Here is a 21,688-nt window from a genome sequence, read left to right as displayed (position 1 = left end):
TACTGAGATTCATCATCTGTCCCCTGTGTGTTTCCAAACCCTGGTGCTGAACAACTACAAAGAAGCTTGAGATTCTCCTCAGCCCCTTTCCAAATGCTTCTACAAGAGCCCTGAGCCGCCTGGTCTAAGTATTCCCTGCGCTCCCTGCTCGTCTCCTTGGCTGTCTCTCTGCCTTCGTGACTGTCTCGCCTCCTCTGCCTGCCTGTCTCTTCCACTTCTCTGCCCTTCTGCTTGCGGATGCTACGGAAACGTCAGACTCTTTTGCATTAGTGAAGCTCTGCAAGCCAACGCAAATATCTAATATACAATTACAGCGTCCCCCTGCACAGATTTCCAATCAATACCCTCCTATTATGTGGCTGGGGGAGGCTGGGAGCCTGATACTGCTGCACACGGCAGGAAGGAAGAGGCAGGCTGTCATTGGAAGCTTCAAATTCTCATCTATCAAGAGCTTGTTATAGAATAGATGCAGCATCTTCCAGGAGCACGCTACCGTCAGAGAAAGGGCTCGCTGTGCATGAGCGGCGCTCGCTGCACGCCAATTACAACGTCTTCCTGTCTCTGCATAAATGAAGACGCTCTTTCCACAATTACTAGATTTACGCCAATTGTGCTTATTGTTTCGGGGGGTCAAGAAAAATTAACTCCTTACGTGCAGCCTCCCTCTTCCAAGATTACTCATTCATAGGGCTACGACTACCATCGCCACAGGAGGCTTGAGGTTAAACGTTACGAAAAAAAAAAAAAGGCAGCTGGCAAGCTATATTTGGCCATGTCTACAGCATGCGTCTCGTAAAGTTCTGTTGCGGCATAAAGGGCAGACAAACAAGCACAGGCAAAGTTTGTACAAAGTCACAGACAGTGTGCTCGGTCACGAATTCTGCAAACACAAACACTGGCAAGTCGCCATTCAACCTTCAGCGTGTGCTCCTGCCAGGAACGTTACAGACAAGGAAGGGCAGGAACCTACAGGCTTGAAGAGTGCGCCAGAAGCTACCCACACACAGACACAGTCACCCGCTCCTGACGAACATAAACAGAGACGCTTCCCTCCACCGCCGCCGCGCACACGGCGCAGGGACGGGTTCTGCCGCTATAGAAGAATGCCATTAATCTGAACAGTGGCTGCGACGTATTCTAGCGCGGCTCATGATGAATGCTTCTAATACTAAAGACGCTTCTAAAATAGGCACAAGCTCTAGATCTGACCTGTCATAGAGGCGGCACAATTATGAAGAACTGCCATCATTTCCAGGCCATAGGCATAAGAACGGTGTCAATGGGAACATTTCCCAGATATGGGGAGACAGTGGGGTCATAGGACGTAGACGAGAACCCACAAAAAAACCCATAAATCTTCGTGGCCGCAATACAAAACTGAACAAATGTTCCATGTAGCCAAATAGTTCCTTCTAATATAACCGCAACATTGTGCTACTAGAATGATAAGTCATTGTATACAGGCATAGCCCATTGGGTTTATAAGGTGGACTCTGTATACATAGCCCCTAGGATAAAAGTGGGCACCCTGTGCGAAATGCACCCCATTTGAAAGACATAAGTTAGGGTCATCCCCACACCAAAACCAAAGGGTGGACCACTATAACTAATCCCCAACCCCAATACAGCGGATTCCTAGCAAGGCCCGTGAAAATGGAACATGTGCTGTCCGTTTTTATCACAGACCCTATAAGTAGAACAAGCCACAAAAACAGCCACAAAAATCCCTACTCCATTTTATTTTTTTGCAGTAATGAATGGGTCCATATTTTGACATTATATGGAAAATAAATCCGGCCTATGCATGAGCCCTAATACATAAGGGTGACCATACATAGGGTCAACTTGACTATACATAGGGTCAACTATGTAGGCCGGGTGACCAAACAAGCTCTCATACCCTCAAAAATGGCTGGCTGGGGGTTAGTGGTTGTTTTTGGTATTTGGGTCCTACCCATAGGAACCATAGTCGGGCTTTCAGCATTAACTTTACTACGCCATTGTTCTTCAGCACAGAGATAGCTTGGCTGTATAGTCCTATATATTGGTATAGCTGTCCATCACTGGGTAAAAATGGCGGATTATATTATTTCTATCTATATGTATGTTACATAGGATCGCCATATTGTTCCATATATATTGGCATAGCTATCCAGTATATACTGAGTGATATTATTTCTATATATAGTATATTTTGCATTTACATAGGAAAGCTGAACTGTTCTATATGTTGGTTAAGTTGTCCAGTATTCACTGGGTTAAATAGAGGGGTTAGCGAATATTATTGCAGACTATATGTATTTTTGCATTGACTGTACTGCCACATATGATCACCGCACACCTTGATGTGTGCACATTCCCGCTCTGCGGTCTCCTAACAGCTTGTGTTTATTGGCTTGCAGTCGAGCAGATGTGTGTGGGATAGGGGTAGGCTCTGGCTCAGCTATGAGCAGCACTGTCCCAGATCTCTACTCTATGATTTATTGAATTGGCCCATGCATTGCCACATGAGTATGTTTAGGAGGCCAGCAATGTGGGATTAGAGGGCAGCTGAGATCCCGCGTTTACTCACAACATTACGCCATCTTACGGCGGAAACAAAATATCTCGGGGAGATGGAGCAAAACGATATGGATATTGAAAAATGTCAACCGTGATATCAAATTATCTGATTTCATAACCATAATGTAATGCTATCTCTTAACGGGAGCTTCTATGACTATGAAATTGGTCACCAATCCTTAACCATGGTCATCAACATCACATGAGTGGGGGTCTGACACCGGAACCCTCACAGATCAGCTGTAGTATTTGCATTCTCACTGCTTATCAAGAACAGCGCCGTACACTGAAGAGTGGCTGTGTTTGGTATTGCAGCTTAGCGCCATTCATTTGATTGGGATTGAGCAAATGTGACCAATAGATGTGATGTCACTGGCCTGAGAAGAGGAAGTGGAGCTCATCTAAGCAGCTGATCGGTGGAGGTCCCATGTTTCAAACTTTACCAATCTAACAGTCTACTCTAATGATAGGTCATCAATATTATAGTGTAAGCAGACTACTCTATGTCCAATCCAAAGACAACCCCTCAAAAAGATATATCCCCCAAATACCCCCATTCTGATGTTGCCTGGTCCTCAAGAAATTGGAAAAGTGATGCTGAAAGGGGCCAGAAACAAGAGCCCGGCAGGGCATCCAGAAGACAGAGGAACGGGGGTGGTGGGAAATTCGGTAGTATCAAATTTGTTACAGAATAATTTTTTGCAACCGTTTCGTTCCACCCCATTTAGATAAACGGATCTTATTTTTCATTGTAGAAATTTCTCCGACAAATCCACCCTGTGTGAATCCACCCTTAATCCCGTAGGAGATATCATCACGGTCACATTACTTTTCACTAGCAAGGTCTCCCAAAAACAGATATGACCTAGAAATGGCTTAGCAGAATTTATCCCAGAACTTAAAATATATTTACTGCTGACTTTTTAGAGGAAATTGCTCTGTCTGGGGTAAAACTGTAAAATATCTTCTTTATTATTTTTCTTCATTAGATGTATATCTCCGCGCACGTTGCCCATGAGCGCCGCGTGCCATCCATAGATGAATAATGCTCACACTGAGCCCTATGAGAGGCTGTTGTGCTGCTTTGCTCTGTGTTTGTTACTGCGTAAGCCTTATGGCTGCCTGCGAGATAAGCCAAAGGTTGGAGCACAGATTGCAGATACGGGAAAGCGTTCAATTAGGGATAAACCTCTCCAAGGGACGTGCCTACTCCAGACTTGGACGGAAATGGCGAGAAACTGGTTCTTGCCATTTGTGAAGCAGCAACGAATCTCTTTTGCACTATATATATATATATATATATATATATATATATATATATATTTTTTTTTTTTTAATAAGGATATTACTTTATATGCCAGAATAGAAATTTAGAAATGCCATAAAACAATGAGCGTATGTGCCCAGAACAAAGTCTATTGGGGACCCTGATATTACCAATTCCAGATGAACAGCTGCACTTTGGAGGCAACATGCCTGGTGGCCTTCTCTAAATCCTTCTGGCGTGGTTCCTCTGATTCCAAGTCCTCTCTTCATGGAATATGACCATCTTCTTCTTAGACTACTCCATGTACACTGTGCTTTGGTAGTCTGAGACACTCCCCCTGCTCTTGATTGGTCCATCCAAGATCAAGGGGAAGGGTCTCAGACTACTCTATGTACACTGTGCTTTAGTGGTCTGGGACACTCCCCCTGCTCTTGATTGTTCCATCCAAGATCAAGGGGAAGGGTCTCAGACTACTCTATGTACACTGTGCTTTGGTAGTCTGAGATACTCCCCCTGCTATTGATTGGTCCATCCAAGATCAAGGGGAAGTGTCTCAGACTACTCTATGTACACTGTGCTTTAGTGGTCAAGGCTATAACCCCTGCTGGTGGATGGATCTCCCCAGAGTAAGGGAAATGACTTAGACTACCAAGGCTCAGTGAGAAGCTGGTGGCCGTTTTACAAAAAGGAAGAGTGGACTGAGATCCAGAAGGCTTAGGATCTTTACTGCTTCTGAATGATTCTGGCTGTCTGCTTTTATGAAGGAGTCGGAATCAGAGCAGGAGTCAGAGTCGGCTACAACTAGGAGAAAATTGACCTGGTTTACTCATCCTTGGTAGTCGGACCATGGCATGCCATTGGGTAATATCATGCTACAATCTCAATGAGAGCCATCATTTTTCATCCCAATGATCCTCCTGGTAATGATTTTTTAGGTCCAGCCTCGTTACATTATTTCATCAGACAATTCTGTACTAATTACCCAGTCGGCGGTGACATACGCAATCCTCCTATTGGCCGTGTTCATTATTCCTTCCACATACAATTTCTGTTTGTGCTTTTTATTTTTCTCGTCTCCTTCAATTCCCGTATCCTTTTTCATTTTTTTCCCCTTGATCTAAACTCCGCCGCCTCTCTCCTTCCGCTCACTGCCTGTTTCTTTTTACAACCGTGTTTCCTTTCCTTGCGCTCTCTATGGAGCTCTCTGTGCTATTAAGGAGCAACCTGCAGGGCAAACACAGCTGCGGGAGCAAGCATTAGAAGGCGGCAGCGGCACATCGAGCCTGTGCCCAGCTAATGAGGCAGCACTTAACCACACTGACTTTACAGAGCTATGCCACTGAGCCCATCACTGTGTTAAGCGCCCCAAAGTGCACACTCCAGAGCTTGGCATGAGCCACAGATCAGTGGGGCCACCGCGTCTCCTGTCCGTGACACATCTGACGGCACAGACTTCTTAATTCCTTTCTCTTATTCCCTTAATCTGTCATCTTCATCAGGCTGGGGAAGTGGCAGCCAGCAAACCAGGGCTCCCGCACAATCAATCTCCACATTACAGCTGACAGAATGGTGCTAATAACTTATTGATCTAATGTTTGCCGAGCCCCACTGGGGCTGAAGAGCTGCCACTGATTGGCTCCAAGAGCCGAGACTCTGCCCAGAGCAAAGCGGAAAGCTTTCAAACTGTCTTCTTCATGAGGACCAAGGAAGAGGAGAGGAGGGGGTGGAAAGAAAGCCATAGGAGAAGGCAGACAGCGCAAGTGGAGGAGAGGATATAATAATAATAATAATAATTGTAGAGATGGGGCGCAGGGGACGAACCCTGGGCAAGGGACTAAACATACCATATAGGTTTCCCATGAGCATCATCAAATTTGTAGACAAGTAATAGATTATGGGGATAATGTCACTCCTTAGGGAGAGACCACCTTTTCAGGTGTGTGGAGACTTATACAGCCATAGTTGCTACACTGCAAGGGAACATGGGAAGAATATGCAAATCTGTCTCCCAAGATGTCAACAGGGAGACAGTGCCTCTGTTTACATCTTGGGAGACAGATTTGCATATTCTTCCCATGTAGCCAAGTAATAGTGAAACATTTTTGCAAATATAAATAATTCAAAATTTTGCAGTTTTAAAGATTTCCTCTAACCATCTTAGTGGCGTCATCTGTTGTCTTGATCGGTTGCCATTGGATGACCATGAATACGGGAACTTGACCCCGCCGTGATTTCCTTATTTCTTAGACAGACAAGGTATGACCAGAACATAATCCGGCCACAATAAGGAAATCGTGGCACGCTTTCAGAACGTATAAATTTCTGGCATTCATGGGTTTATCCATTGGCAATTGATCAAGAAAAGAGGTGGTCACCACTGAGGCAACATTCACATCTACGTTTGGGTTTCTGTTCGTGGAGTCCGCACGGAAACCTAAATGAATTAAAAAGTGGTTACCTAAGGAAACCACACGGACCCCGTAGACTATAATGGGGTTCGTATAGTTTCTGCACGAAACATGCAGAGAGAAAAGTGCTGGACCGAAGTTGAGCGGAAACCACATGGACCCCATTATCGTCTATGGGGTCCGCGTGTTTCCTTAGGTAACTTCTTCTTAATGCATATAGGTTTCCATTCAGGGGGTCCCCAAGCGGGGAAACCCGAACACAGATGTGGATGGGGCCTAAGACGGTTAGAGAACGTGGGCAAGACAAGAACAAGTAGACCTGAGCTGGGCCCAATAAAGGGGTTATAGACAGCAAAATGTCTCCCTAATCCATAGAATATTTCACACATTGTCCAGTTCAGTATATATATCATGAAATAGCTAATAAGTCACCTATACTACATTTGTGAAGTACTTTGGCCCAGGCTTTTATCTAATCCGCAGCGCTCTAGATGAGGATAGACGTTACACTAAGGAGGTATTTAAGTCACAACACCATGGGGATATTTGTGGACAGTAAACTTAACTTTAGCAACCAGTGCCAGGCAGCTGCTGCCAAGGCAAATAAAATCATGGGATGAATCAAAAGAGGCATAGATACTTGTGTCAGGAACATAGTTTTACCTCTATATAAATCACTAGACAGACCACACGTGGAATATTGTGTACAATTTTGGGTACCTGTGCATACAAGGGACATAGTTGGGTGCAGAGGAGGGTGACCAAGGTAATTCAAGGTAATGGGTGGGCTACAGAATCAAGACTCAAAACTTGGGATTATTCTGTTTGGGGAAGAGGTGACTTTGTAAATATACTGATATTGGATAGTACTGACATCTCTTAATGGGGTCATCCTTTAGGCGGATAGAACAGCAAGTTGCACTGCCACCATTGACAAGGATTCTTTACTGTAAGAGCAGGGACACTATGGAAGCCTGGGTGGTTTTGATAAATGATATACAAACTATAGTGAAGTGCAAAAGTTTTAGGCAAGGGGACGGTTACAACGTAAGAATGCTTTCACATTTAGAAGTTTTAATAGTTAATTAAGTGTATAAATAAAAGAGAAATCTAAATCTCATCAATATTTGGTGTGACCTTTGCCTTCCATCACTTCTTCTAGACACACTCATAGACAGTTTTTTGAAGGATCTCGGCAGGGAGGTTGTTCCCGCCATCTTGGAGGACTAAGCCCAGATCTTCTGTGGATGTCGGCTTGCTCCAATCCTTCTGTCTCTTCCGGTAATCCCAGACAGACTGGATGATGTTGAGATCAGGACTTTGTGGGGGCCATATCATCACTTCTAGGACTTCTCCTCCAAAGGGCGGTCACACCAAATACTGATGGGACTTAGATTTCACTTTCGTTCATCAATTTTGCTAATAGACAAATATGAGCTATAACAGTTCTAAGGAAGGACGGAAGTCATGAGAATATTGAAGACCCATATTTGTCATACACTACGGACAGCAAAGCACATCAAAGGTCCATCTTACTACGGCCTGCAAGACGACGGGGCAAGTAATCCAAAGTAAGACATTGCCATAGAGCTCCACCAAGTTCCTATTCATCTACCAACCTGAAGAGGGCTTCAGAGAGACAGGCAACGTCATGACGAGTCCTGCTGTATATACAGTCAGTCTACCAAAGCAACACCTTGAAAGCCATGCAAACCACTGAGATGTAACCACAAGACAAGTCCCCACGTACATGTCTGCTGTCTGCGCCAATCCCATCCCATTATGGAGGCCAGGGCCATCCGCTGCAACTGTCTAATCTTGCAAGATCTTGGAGACCTTCTTCCTGGCATCTATTATGACTCGCCACACACAATCCTGTCTCTCGTGTTGCTCAATTACTTTGTCCTACAAAAACTTTATTGGTGCGTGGACCACAGACCTTCTCCGTGCAGCCCACGCTCTAATTCTGCCTTTCGCTCTTCCTGCTGTGACTGTCTCCTTTTACCACTCGCTCTGTCTCAATTTTTCACAGCCAACTTCACCCCTGTCAGCGTGTCTCCGCTTCACTTTCTTGTGTGCAGCGAGCTGAGGTTTTCATGGCCTGCCGTGCAGCTGCATATACAGGAGCCAGGTGAATCCTGAATTCCTGTCACGCTGACTGCACACAGATATGAGCTGCCCATCCATACAAGTCCTCATCAAGCTGAAGAGCTGACAATCAAACCTGAACATGAAGCCGCCAGCCTGTCAGCTGCTGGATCTGTATATTAACGGTCTGCTACCCAATTGCCACAATAATCACACCCATACATGCGGGTCACTTTAACGTGGGCATCGTATATCATAATACCGCCCTATATCTCTTGTAGAATACAAAGTAGGGAGAGCGAATGTCTGGGAAGAAAATCTACTTGCATTGACTGGAATTATCCTTTCTATCCAATTCTTAGTTTATAGCGGTCGTCCTGAGCTTGTACCAAATGCAATACTATCCACTGTGATCATATAGTGATATCTCCAAGGGGGGATTGGCTTTGGTAGCCCAGGTATGACTACAGACCCGGCCTTGCTAAGCATTCTTAGTGGCTGTCCCCATCACACCTTGATCATCCGATGCAAAAAAACGGATGAACACTCATGTCAAATGGCGACCGTCCACTTATATGGATCAAAATTTTTAAAGAAAACAATGAATCACCCTCCGTTTATATAGATACAATATCGATTATATAGAAGCAACCCCATTAAGATGAATGGAACTGGTTTTTAGTAGCAAAAATTTCTACCTGGTGTGTATAAGCCCTAAAAATAAGAATGGAAACCAATGGTAATAGAAAGGGTCACGGCATGGCCTCTCCCTCCCTTCCAGCCACTGATGACACAGTGCGCCATGTCCTTGGGCTGCAGGTTATCACGTGCCGCCTAATTCAATATTAAGCAAACACTTTGTGCCACTAGGTCGAACAGGTGAGACCAGGATATCCTGCCTCGCTTTTAACCCTTTCAATGGACTACACGAAAAACACAATAATTCCTCAAACTTATATTAACGCCTTTATCGTAATAAGAGGTCTTTATCCCGGAATATCCTACAGTATAAGAGTATAGCTAAAAAGTAACAATATTGCAAAGCATTCCAAAACATGATGAACATTGCATTAGAAAAACATACAAAAAATATACTGTTACACATACCATTAAGTCCCAACACCGCTATAACATTACTAAACACATGCATATCCTATAGGTTAAAAAAATTATATATATAAAATTAATTTGAAAACTAAAACAAGATCACATCTATATCATGCAGACATTTCATGGTGACGGACAAGACAGCATATTACCAGAATTGCAAAAGATCCGCCGTGTGGATTGCAGAGGAGCCGAGGTCAAAGAGACAGGTGTCTGCAAACACAGGGCCATAAGAGAAAGGGGCATGTGTGGCCGGGGAGGAGGGCAGGTGCAGTCTCTCTCCCCTTCTGGGCAGGGCGAATTAGCTAAAGTGGATGGCCAGGATTGTGCTTGTTTACAGAGACACCTCGAGCCGCTTAAAGAGGCTTCTAAATCTGTGTTTAATGTGCAAACCTGCAGCTTTCTGGCCTGCCTTTGTCAGGAAGCCTGGGCTGCCTCATCCCTTTGTATGTCTTCTCCAATTAAGATTAAAGTGAGCCTTGTGCTCAGCTCATCCCTCTCTCTCCAGATAAAACCTCTGAGCTCCAGCCAGCACTGCACCTTGAGTCTTATCACCTGCTAATCTCATCCTTCCTACAGATAACAGGCACTTTCTGCTCACACAACATTTCCCCGGTGTTACAGAGAGATGCAGGGAAATATATTCAGGACGCTTCATGTACTAACTAAATCAATGGTTTCTTATGTACCGTGCCTCAACCATCGACTGCCGGGTGTAGCATCCACATCTGTCTACTGGGAAGGCAACAGTGTGATCCCTCCCATTCGTACAAGAAAAGAATTTTGTAAATGGGTCAAATACGGATGCCAATGGGTCAAAAACTGATCCCAATCTCTTCCGAGTGGCTTGCACAATTATTGGATCCGATCTGACTATCTGTGGCCAGATTTTGGCCAGCCAATCCCTAATGCCTAGAACAGGGATCAGCACTCCAACTGCAATGAAACTACAACTCCCGACATGCTCCATTCACCTCCATGGCAGTTCCAAGAACAGCAGGACAAGTATGCATGCTGGAAGTTGTAGTTTTTGGCCTAAAACAAAGTACAATGAGTAAGTATGTCTTGTAAGTGCTTATTCATATGACAGACTTTCATTCAACCATAGGAAATAATGGAAGTGTGGTCTTATATTGGGTCTCTCTCAAGGATCCATCAACAGACTGCATCCGTAAAAATGGATCAACATATTTTTCATCGCCCTGTTGTGTGAATATACTCTACTAAGGACATGCTATAGTACAGAGGACCATAACGCTATAACCTCCCCTGCTGGTGGGTAACCACATAGACCTGCAGATATTCTATCCCATATGACCAATACCCCACAATGGTGCCGAACACAACAATGATTTGCACTTTCGTTGTGATAGTTATCAGACACTTATAATAAAGCAGGAGACAGATCACAGACCAGACATTATAATTTGCAAATGGTTTTGCAAAGTTTCTTGGAGCAGCGAGACCTGATTTGCTCTTTCCAGGTACTTATTACGATTCAGACCCGAGAGGCCGTACAAGCAAATACAGAATTAAAGCCACCTAGGTATTACCTATAATTCACATGAACCTAATATCTTAAGGTGCCCATACACATTAGACGAAAGTCGATGAAAATAACAATGTAACAATAAATTATCAGGTGAAACTTAACAAAGAACTATCATTTTTGCAGACCGGTGACTCACTATTATCATAAGGAAAGAAGTCACCCACTACGTATCCACAACACATGGTAAGGTCAATGCGAAACTGACTGTTCTTCCAAAAAAATTCTGACATATATATCTTTATAGACTTGTGATTGGTAACATATACATATACTCATATATTCCATTACCATGACACGCTCATATATGGCACAATGCAAATAATTAAAGGGGACCTGAAAATGCGTGATCTGTGGGCAGTATGTTATAGAGTTGTGCAGATTGATATATGGCTATATGGGAAAGGATTCAATATAATTTATTTATTTCTACTTATTCTGGGCTTAGGAGTCCAGTGGGCGGTCCTACTCAGGGACTGACAGCTAGGTTTGCATGCATGAGACCGCCCACTGGACTCCTAGACATAGAATGAGCAGATTAGCACGTTATACTGAATCTTTTCCAATAAAGCTATGTATCAATCTGCTCAGCTCCTCCAGCTCTATAACATACCCCTTAAGGGGACCGTTTACCTTTAATAGACATCAATGTTCATCCAATATCCATGTATATTTATTACTTTACCCATTACGGTCTATTAATATCTGACTAGACACATTCCGCATTATAAAAGCAATCCTCGAGAATCCAAACTATAAGCAAGTAGCCGCCTTGAAGCGTCAGCTCTGCAGAACAGAAGACATGACGTTTAGTCCTTTGTTCTGATATTTTTCCAGCAGAGTCAGAGGTAAATGAATAATATCAGGCAGTCTCCGGCATCTGAATAGGAAGGGGATACACATCTCAATCACCCTCCGGCTCTCACACTGGCTCCAAGACAGATCAATATAGCAATTAGATGTTATCAGTGTGCGCCGCTTCCCCTGCCTCCCTCTGGCCTTCCACCCTCCCCCCACTAAAAACGCGCAGCTTTCATGCCCACATCTCATAGCCTTGATGTCACACGGATATCTGGGTTTAAGACCTCTGTGCGACTTTGTGCAGCAGTCCGGGGAGAACCGATATATAGCGAGGAAAAAAAAATGTAGCCGCATGCAAGTACACGGATTCAATGTTACTGTCAGCTCTGGAAAGGTATGGATGCCTGTTAACCCATCTGTGACCACATAACAGCACAATGAGAGAAGCTCTGCCTCGTGAAAAACACGATAAATCTCGTAGATCTGTTCACCGTAAGAATAAAAATAACTAAACAATAGAAACAGTGGTCCAAAAACATGAAATAACATTGTTTCTGACTCCAGTATTGCTGTGCCTGTCAGTGAGAGCAGGGGAGGGACTAGGTAGCTCCACCCTAGAGGATCTAGCTCCACTCCAGAGGACTGAGTTACCCATTAGGGTCGTACATCTTTATACAGAAATACTTCACGCAGATATTTCACACTTAAAGGGATTCTACCAGTAATAATCTTTTTTTCTCCTTAAGACGTTGGAATAGCCTTTAGAAAGGCTATTCGTTTCTTACCTTTAGAAGTCGTCTCCGGCCTGCCGTTCAGTAGAAATACCGGTTTTTACTGGTATGCAAATGAGTTCTCTCGCAGCACTGGGGGCGTCCCCAATGCTGCCAGAGAACGATCTCCAGCGATGCTTCCATCTTCAACAGCAACCACCTCTTCTGTCGTCTTCTTCTGTCTGAGTCACACTCCGTCAGCGCAGTTGGCTCTGCCATTGAGACGCAAGCAGAGCCGAGTGCACATGCCATTTTTTGGAGGCTGCTCTTGCGTTCATGCGCAGTACACTCCTGTAGTTCTCCGAAGAACTACAGGAGCATACTGTGCATGCGCACAAGAGCGGAGCGTGACCCCAGCCGGACAATAGAAGAGGCGGTTGCTGTTGAAGATGGAAGCATCGCTGGAGATCGTTCTCTGGCAGCATTGGGGACGCCCCCAGTGCTGTTTGAGCACTGGGGCCCGCCCCCAGTGCTGCCAGATAACTCATTTGCATACCGAACAGCGGGCCAGAGACGACTTCTAAAGGTAAGAGACGATTAGCCTTTCTAAAGGCTATTCCAACGTGTTAAGGAGAAAAAAAAGATTTTTAATGGTAGAATCCCTTTAAGACTGAGGTCCAATGTTGCGGAAATGCAGATTTTTCTTGTCCCCAAGCTGCAAAAAGAATGGGAAACATATAGGAAGCCGTACCTTTTGCGAAAACCATTCCTGGCTTTGGCTCAAAAACTGCAACAAAATCTACAACAAAAAAAGATGCATTTCCGCAACATGGGGCCGCAGCCTAAACGTGTTTTTCACGGTCAGAATATGATGGCGTATCATGACCCTCTTCGGATACTGATGACCTTTCCTTAGATAAGTCATCAATATGGGAGGAAGAAACCCGGGAGTCACACCAACCAGCTCTTCACAGTAGCCACCAGACAGAGGATAGAGCTGGAAGCAGATGGCTTTGTCGATTGTGTCGGTTTACCGCAGATATCCTCCCATTCACCTGAGGATAGGTCATCAATATCAAAAAGCTGAGGTTGTGTCAACTTGAGGTCATTGACTCCAAGGCATAGGAGGGTCACATATTCAGCATATATGGGCAGTAGTGTGGTAAGGGGGCATTTCCATTTTTACTCCGTCCCCTCACCATTATGCCAAGTCCTTTCCGTCTAATAAAAATCAGTTAATTAATAAAAGACAAAGCGCTTCTATCATTCCAAGCTACATCATTTCTATCTTCGGGAGCATTGAGCGATATTGACAAATGAATATATTTCAGGGTACAAGTGCACGCTGCATAGATTTTATCCGGAGCGCGGAGAAATGTATGGGTAATATTGAGTCAGTCTGCATGTTAATGATATCAATCTATCACACCATAGCTGCAGCCTCAGCAACTTTAATGAGGTCGAGCTGTCTTGACACCGGCTAAGGACATGCGATCTTATAAAGTGAGGATCACCATGTACAACACCCAACCTCGCTGAGGAAATGTGACCTTCCTTCTAGGAGAAAATGAATCCAAGTATGCACATGATTTTAATTAATTAAAACAATTAATACTTACAGACCTATAGCGTCTATCCATTATAATACATTGTCTCAGGGAAGTATAATAGCTTTGGTAGGTCAGGATTAACAATGATTTACTGATTTCCCTTCTTTCTGCTTAGATCAGGGTCTTCTTCAATTAAAATATTACAATTATTCCTTTATGCTCAGCTTTTTTTTATTTGCATTTGGGTTTTTCACAATATGCTCACGCACATGCACATTGTCCTAAATTTAGGACTAAATCTTGCCTGATGTTTACTTATAGATTCCTTTAGTCTCCCCTGGTTTGTAGAGGTTCATGACAAAGACCAGGAGAGTTTCGTTGCAATGTTATAGCTTATTAAAATTTAAAGTGACTGTCCATTAAGGGGTTAAAAAAGAATCTATAAGTCAGAATCTATAGAGGATGATTACCTGCTATTTAGTTTCTCACTTTCATGACTCCCTGGCTGCTTTTTAGCTCAGTTCCACCAGGACAGATTTGGAATCAGTGATCAGTTCAGCTATAGCACCTACAGGAAGTCTGAGACACACCCCCTGCTTCGTCATTGGTTCAGGCTGCTGCTCTTTCCCTTCCCCTGTAGCTCTGTCTGCTCTGATTGGCTGCTCACTAGGATGTCAGTGTATAGAGACCTGATTTCGAGCAAGGGCAGAATGATTATAAGGTACCATGAGAAAAAGATGGTCACTAGGTAATATGTCACTAGGGTACTATGTCTCCCTAAGGACATTGCCTGTATCCTCCCACCTCACGGTGTACAGGAACCATGTGTGCCCTGTTATGAATCCTGAAAATGGAATTTGCAAATAAGTCCTCCTTAGTGGAAAAAGGGGGACTTACTCTAGCACCATCTTTTCAAAGGTAGTTCCCTATAGATCAAAGCTTGATACAGATTAACCCCAAAACAGATATCTGCAGATGGGTCTCTCTTCCTTTTAGAAGAGATATTCTGGCTTGGCTTTATTCCCAAATTATACCACTAGGTTTCAAGGCATTGACTTATACCTTCCAAAAGGTGGCGCTAGAGCAAATTCTCCTTTTTTCCAGCACCCCCGGGACTCTCCATCCCCAGGACTCCCCGTCCCCCAGGACTCCCCGTCCCCCTTAGTGGAAAGAGGGGGACTTACTCTAGCGCCATCTTTTCAAAGGTAATTCCCTATAGATCAAAGCTTGGTACAAATTAACCCCAAAACAGATATCTGCAGATGGGTCTATCTTCCTCTTGGAAGAGATATTCTGGCTTGGCTTTATTCCCAAATTATACCACTAGGTTTCAAGGCATTGACTTATACCTTCCAAAAGGTGGTGCTAGAGCAAATTCTCCTTTTTCCACTAAGGAAAATGTATCTGCAGGTTCCTTTCCCAGATAAACTGAAGTAGATGTGCCTCAGTAAGTGGAGCCTCAAGGGTCGCTTTAACCAGTGGTTACAATCATACCCCCCATGCCCCCACAGTGCAGACTAGAGGCAAGAACATGACATTTTTTTTTCTCGTGAAGCTAAAAGATTCACACTTCAAAGGAGTCTGACTCCGACCTGTAAAGCTTGTTAAGAAAGAGCACATAGGGAGGGAGAAGCCTCACATCCTTATAAGTGTGTGTGAGACACTATTCCCCAGCCCAATAAGTCTCCTTATATTGAGTGCAATTGGCTGACCCAATGACATGTAGCCTGTAGGAAATATTTACCAGGATTCTTAATATATCGAGAAAAAAAAAATGTTGCTACTAACCTGTAGATGTAAAACTGAGCTGATGGCTGTTTCTCTTACTCTGATTCTCGGGCATAACGATTTGGTGGCTCTGGTGAAGGTTGGAGATGATGCTGGAAAGATCGCTGTCACGGCTGGGGGGGAAAATAGCAGAAAATCAGAAAAGGTCTAGAGTAAAAAACAGTGGATCATCATATATGTATATCATGTCTGAGTAATGGTCGTATAGTGTGAATGGTGCTAGAGTTAAAGGGAATCGGTCATCAGAGCCCAGCATATCAACCCAGCCCCAGAAATACATAGGTTAGGTTCCACTGCCAAAATAGGTCAATATGCAAATAAGCTATTTGGAGCAATGAACAATGGCAACACCTTCATTGCTCCAAAGAGCTAATTTCCTATTACAATAAAGCAATATTTCATTAACCAAGAGGAAAACACTATTTGATTCAGGATGACCCTAACCTATCTATCTGCAGGGCTGGGTTGATAAGCAGGTTCTGTTGAGCCTAACCTATCTATCTGAAGGACTGGGTTGATATGCTGGTTCTGGTGACACTAACCTATCTATCTGCGGGGCTGGGTTGATATGCAGGTTCTGGTGAGCCTAACCTATCTATCTGCAGGACTGGATTGATATGCTGGTTCTGGTGAGCCTAACCTATCTATCTGCAGGCGTGGATTGATATGCTGGTTCTGGTGACACTAACCTATCTATCTGCGGGGCTGGGATGATATGCTGGGTTCTGTTGAGCCTAACCTATCTATCTGCAGGCGTGGATTGATATGCTGGTTCTGTTGAGCCTAACCTATCTATCTGCAGGCGTGGATTGATATGCTGGTTCTGGTGACACTAACCTATCTATCTGCAGGCGTGGATTGATATGCTGGTTCTGTTGAGCCTAACCTATCTATCTGCAGGCGTGGATTGATATGCTGGTTCTGGTGACACTAACCTATCTATCTGCAGGCGTGGATTGATATGCTGGTTCTGTTGAGCCTAACCTATCTATCTGCAGGCTTGGATTGATATGCAGGTTCTGGTGACCCCAACCTATCTATCTGCAGGGCTGGATTGATATGCAGGTTCTGGTGACAGACTCCCTTTAAAAACATCCAGAACTTGATAAATGTACAGTATAACTTGTATCCTCTCCCCATATTTGAGTGGGTTTCAACCAGGTATCTTGCACTCTAGTAAATATATAACTATACGGGTGATATGGGGAGAGAGGACACATTCTGTATACAGTGCTGAGTAATATCTTGGTACTATAGAAATAACAAACATTAGACAGATACCTCTGCTTTCTGTAGCTCAATAGTCCTAATACTTTACTGTATATTATATATTGAGAATCCGTTGACATATTGCGCTCTGCTTGTGGCCACATATCCTATGTGACATGAAATCTTCGTACTCGGTCGGAGCAGATTATTTTGACATATATGATGCCTGATAGTCCATGCTTATCTACTCTCTTGCTGTATTGTATGTCCCTTGATCCTATTTAACCTATAGATTCCTAATACATCTATACACTGCACTGTATCTCATAACTATGGATTGACTTCTGTGTATTAATAAGAGTATATTAGTATATCAGTCTTTGGACCGACACATCACTTCGGATAGCTTTCCTATCAATAAATAGTCGATCAATCCAATAATCTACAGGGTTGCCGAATAAAACACACCAAAAATAAACCATATACAACGTATCGCACATGTGTAAGTTGTCAGTACTCTGCAAAACCTGCGCCAATCACATTGTCACCCCGTCTAACCCGTTATCTCCCAATCATCTACTGTCTTGGTTGAAGTCTAGAAGTACCGTACATGTAATGAGCGCCAATTAAAACCGGCAAAGAACAACTCCTACCGATTGCTTTGAGATCACTGGATGGAGGCCGCTAAATCATTATTATTTCCGTGGGTTATCAAGCATGACAAGGAGAATCATTCCCCTTCCTGTAATTACAGATCTAATATTTCATGATAAGGGACGCTGAGAACGGCATCTTATCCCCTCCGTAGTTTAAAGTCCTGAAATGACTTTGTAGCTGCCAAGTGTTGATGGTAAAAGACGCTACAATCTCCTTGTGCAGCGACTTGAGTGGGCAGAGGAGACATACTGTACTGTACAGATTCTGACGGGTTATACAGGCGAGGCAGAACTTTGCAGGTACATCGTGTCTAATATAATCTTGTCTATGATGCTAATTCTAGGATTACGGATTTACTCACATGATTTGAGACCCCCATCTTGGTCCCTGTAACACACAGCACATTGTTTGCATGGGGTGGTGACAGGCAGGGAAGGACGACTTCAACTTCTACTCAAGCTCCCCTTCAGTATGAGTGGTCCTTGACGGCGCCCTCCACATATTATATATCCCCAGTGAGCCCCCACCTATTGGCACATGGAAGCCCTCCAGCACCATGGCCAGCAGCCCCCAGCACTGCGACAGAAGCACAGCTAATCTGTTTGTAAGACCCCCTAATTGGATCAGGCTGTCTCCATATTACCAGCTTTTGGCTAGTCTGGCTACAAATTTCTATAGGAAAAAGAAATCCAGACTTCACTCTAGGACCCTGCCCCCATCTCAGACCAGCACCCACGATGGACCTGCATTGAGGTTATTATTCGGGTGGGGGGCACTGCTGTCTACAGGGTCCATGGACATGGTAATCCCTCTTGGGTGTGATCCGCTCCCAGTACAGCGCATTATGTAAATATGGCTGGCTTGTAAGCAGTTTATCAGGTGATTACCAGTTCTCTGTATGTGTAATCTCACAGATCGCAGAGGGGAAGACTGGTCCAGAGGACAAATGGAGATTAATGTTACCTTCAGCACGAAAATGGGAGGGAGTGGGGCTGCAATGTATCCTTATGGGAAGTGTAATGAAGTCTCGGCACAAATAGAGTTATTCCTGGCCTGTATTACTGCCAGACACATTGGTCTGCACCTCACAGCTGGCCGTCATGGCGAGAGATGATCGGCTCATTCATATTTCAATGGTGCCTGTGGGCCTGTCTGAGCTACACACAATGAGGAGCCTATCGTGCACACTATCTGAGCTGGAAGCATTATCACATGGATACATATTACATGCTCGGTATGGTACTCTTATATGGGTGTGTGCATATACGTATATACAAATATATGTTCCAGGAAGGCTCGCTACATACATGTGTCATCTCCTATGGATCCGATCCATTAAATCCAAAAATTGGAGACTTATCGTATACAAGCACATATAAATGGTTTATATTGGATACATTTTTGACAACAAAATCACTCCTCTCATTGCCAAGGATGCTAGTATTGCAGCTCAACCCCCAACATGTGACTACTGACAATGGTGTATATAGACTTTATTCCATTTATCAATGCTATATACATGTATCTCTGCTTGGGGTATTCAATGGTAAGAACTGGTGCACATCTGGTGTATATCAACTCTTGAGCTGACGTTCGTTCTGCATTGTTATGGGGAAAAGGATTGGGCATGATGAATTTTAACATGCCTGATCCTTTGTTTTCTGGATTACCCTTCACTCGTTGAACACTTGGCCATATTGAGTGTGCATGTGTACATAGTTACATAGTAGATGAGGGTGGATGAAGACATCAGTCCATCAAGTCCAACCTGTAACCCTACAGTGTTGATCCAGATGAAGGCAAAAATCCCCATGAGATTTATGCGAATTCCCCCATTCGAGGGGAACAAACTTCCTTCAGCATAAAAACCCTGGATCAACATGTCCTTAAAATCTAGACTCCATAACCTGTAATATTGTTCTCTTTGAGAAAACCATCCAGGCCCGGTATGATGAGTTGGCTAATGTCTGAATGAACGATGGCTATCCTAACTTCAGCCATAGACATGAGATGACAATACGACTCTCCAAGGCCAAAAAACATCCATAAAAGGTGTATATTCCTATGATTCAAGCTATTGCTTTGGAGCTGGGTACCCAAACCCAGAGCTCCATCTTAATTTGACGTAGAAGTCCAACGAGGCCATGGATACAATACTATACCAATCTATCCAACTTTGTCCAAAACGTGCAAGACTCATCTGTTGTCTAGGGACATCTTACCGTCCATATATATCTTTATAAATAGACAGGCTCTAAAGACGTTTGTTTGTTAAAGTCTTTACCAATGCAAAAATTCTGTAAGAAATTTAAAGAATAACAAGTTCCCCAGCGTTGGAGCTAAGCACAGCTGAGCGTCTCTGTCTTGGCAGCAGGTGGGTTAAGAAGGGATTGTTCAGCATGGCTTTCCGCGCTACCAGCGCCTTCCACAATCTTGTCAGCTCCATAATCCCGCTTCCCGCCTGATGCACTCCTTCCTAGACCCTGCCGTAGGCTGCTAGAAGAGGCTGATACCTCCTAATGAGCTCCCGTCACCTCTCCGCTGTCCCCCTCTACCGCTCCCCTCTTCCTTTCCTTCTTATCCCCCTGCCCCCCCTTCCCGCTCACAAATTCACGTCCCACGGGAATCTGCTAATTAGCTCATTAGAATTCAGCGAGCAAGGGGGGATGTAATAAATAAATAAGAGGAGGCACAGCTGTAAATCCTATCTTTAATGCTCTTCACTTAACGATAAAATCTCCGGATCTCCTTTTCCTTTCACATAGTCCACCTTACATTTGCCACTCAGGATTGAAAGGTCTTCGGAGGGCTGTTTAATTTTAACCTCTAATGCACAAGAGAGCGCAGAAAAAAAATAAAAAAAAAATTAGGAGAAGAAGAGACTTGGCAGCGCAAGGTCAAACTAATGAGCCGCCCAATCCTAAATGGCGGAGATGCCAATTCTCCCCGAGATGGTAGACACGGCTCTAATCTGGAGTTTGAGGGTTTCGTGGAAAGTCGCACGACTACATATTAATTGTATAAATATTGATGTGGCACTCAGATGTCATGATCAAAACCTTGAAAAATAAACAGTCACCCTTAAAAAGAACCTGTCAAGAACCGCTATGCTTCTGCAGATAGGTAGCGACACGTTAGAGGAAATGTCCACCATGACGAATCCACAGTGAAAAAAGAAGAGAACTGTGCAAACGATGCTTTGTGTTTCCAGCTCCAATGCAGACCTATGTGTTTCAATGGTAACAGACTACAAACAAACTCTCTGTAGTTGGATCCTGCAGTCAAAGTGCAATGTTCCTGTTAGGGCTCGTTCACACAGATGGTCACAAGGGTACTATGTCTCCCTAAAGGCATTGCCTGTATCCTCCCACCTCACGGTGTACAGGGACCATGTGTACCCTGCTAAGAATCCTGAGAATGGAATTTGCAAATAAGTCCTCCTTAGTGGAAAAAGGGGGACTTACTCTAGCACCATCTTTTCAAAGGTAGTTCCCTATAGATCAAAGCTTGGTACAGATTAACCCCAAAATAGATATCTGCAGATGGGTCTCTCTTCCTTTTGGAAGAGATATTCTGGCTTGGCTTTATTCCCAAATTATACCACTAGGTTTCAAAGCATTGACTTCTACCTTCCAAAAGGTGGCGCTAGAGCAAATTCCCTTTTTTCCACTAAGGAAAACGTATCTGCAGGTTCCTTTCCCAGATAAACTGAAGTGAATCCGCCTCAAAATTCGCTGCCAAAAACAGCTTCCACTGATGTCCATGGGAGCCGCTCGCTTCTTTTTTTCCGCTAGCTAGTAACGGAAAAAAGAAGCGACGTGCCCCTTCTTCCCATGGATTCCACGGCTGACTCAGCCACGTCGTCCACAGTGCAGGACTCCCTCCCAATTTGTCCCATTCATTCTAGCCTAATCTGGAGCAGAATGCCATTCATTCCGTCGCGGCTAGGTGCGCGATATGTTTACACGCAAAATTCATTTTCCGCTGTGTGA

At 44.0% G+C, this 21,688-nt stretch overlaps 1 protein-coding gene across 6 annotated transcripts in view; it reads right to left on the bottom strand.

The window, feature by feature from the left end:
* Nucleotides 1–21,688, bottom strand: part of SAMD11 (sterile alpha motif domain containing 11) — a 130,229-nt gene that overhangs the window by 34,403 nt on the left and 74,138 nt on the right. For all 6 annotated transcript variants that reach the window (XM_075279664.1, XM_075279665.1, XM_075279666.1 and 3 more), the window contains one exon: nt 15,831–15,943. In XM_075279664.1, coding sequence (XP_075135765.1) covers nt 15,831–15,943 — 113 coding nt within the window. The remainder of the gene's footprint in view (nt 1–15,830; nt 15,944–21,688) is intronic.

Source organism: Leptodactylus fuscus, chromosome 6 (assembly GCF_031893055.1).
Source record: "Leptodactylus fuscus isolate aLepFus1 chromosome 6, aLepFus1.hap2, whole genome shotgun sequence".
NCBI classification, from domain to species: Eukaryota; Metazoa; Chordata; class Amphibia; order Anura; family Leptodactylidae; genus Leptodactylus; species Leptodactylus fuscus.
This window is presented reverse-complemented; position numbering and strand designations above follow the sequence as displayed.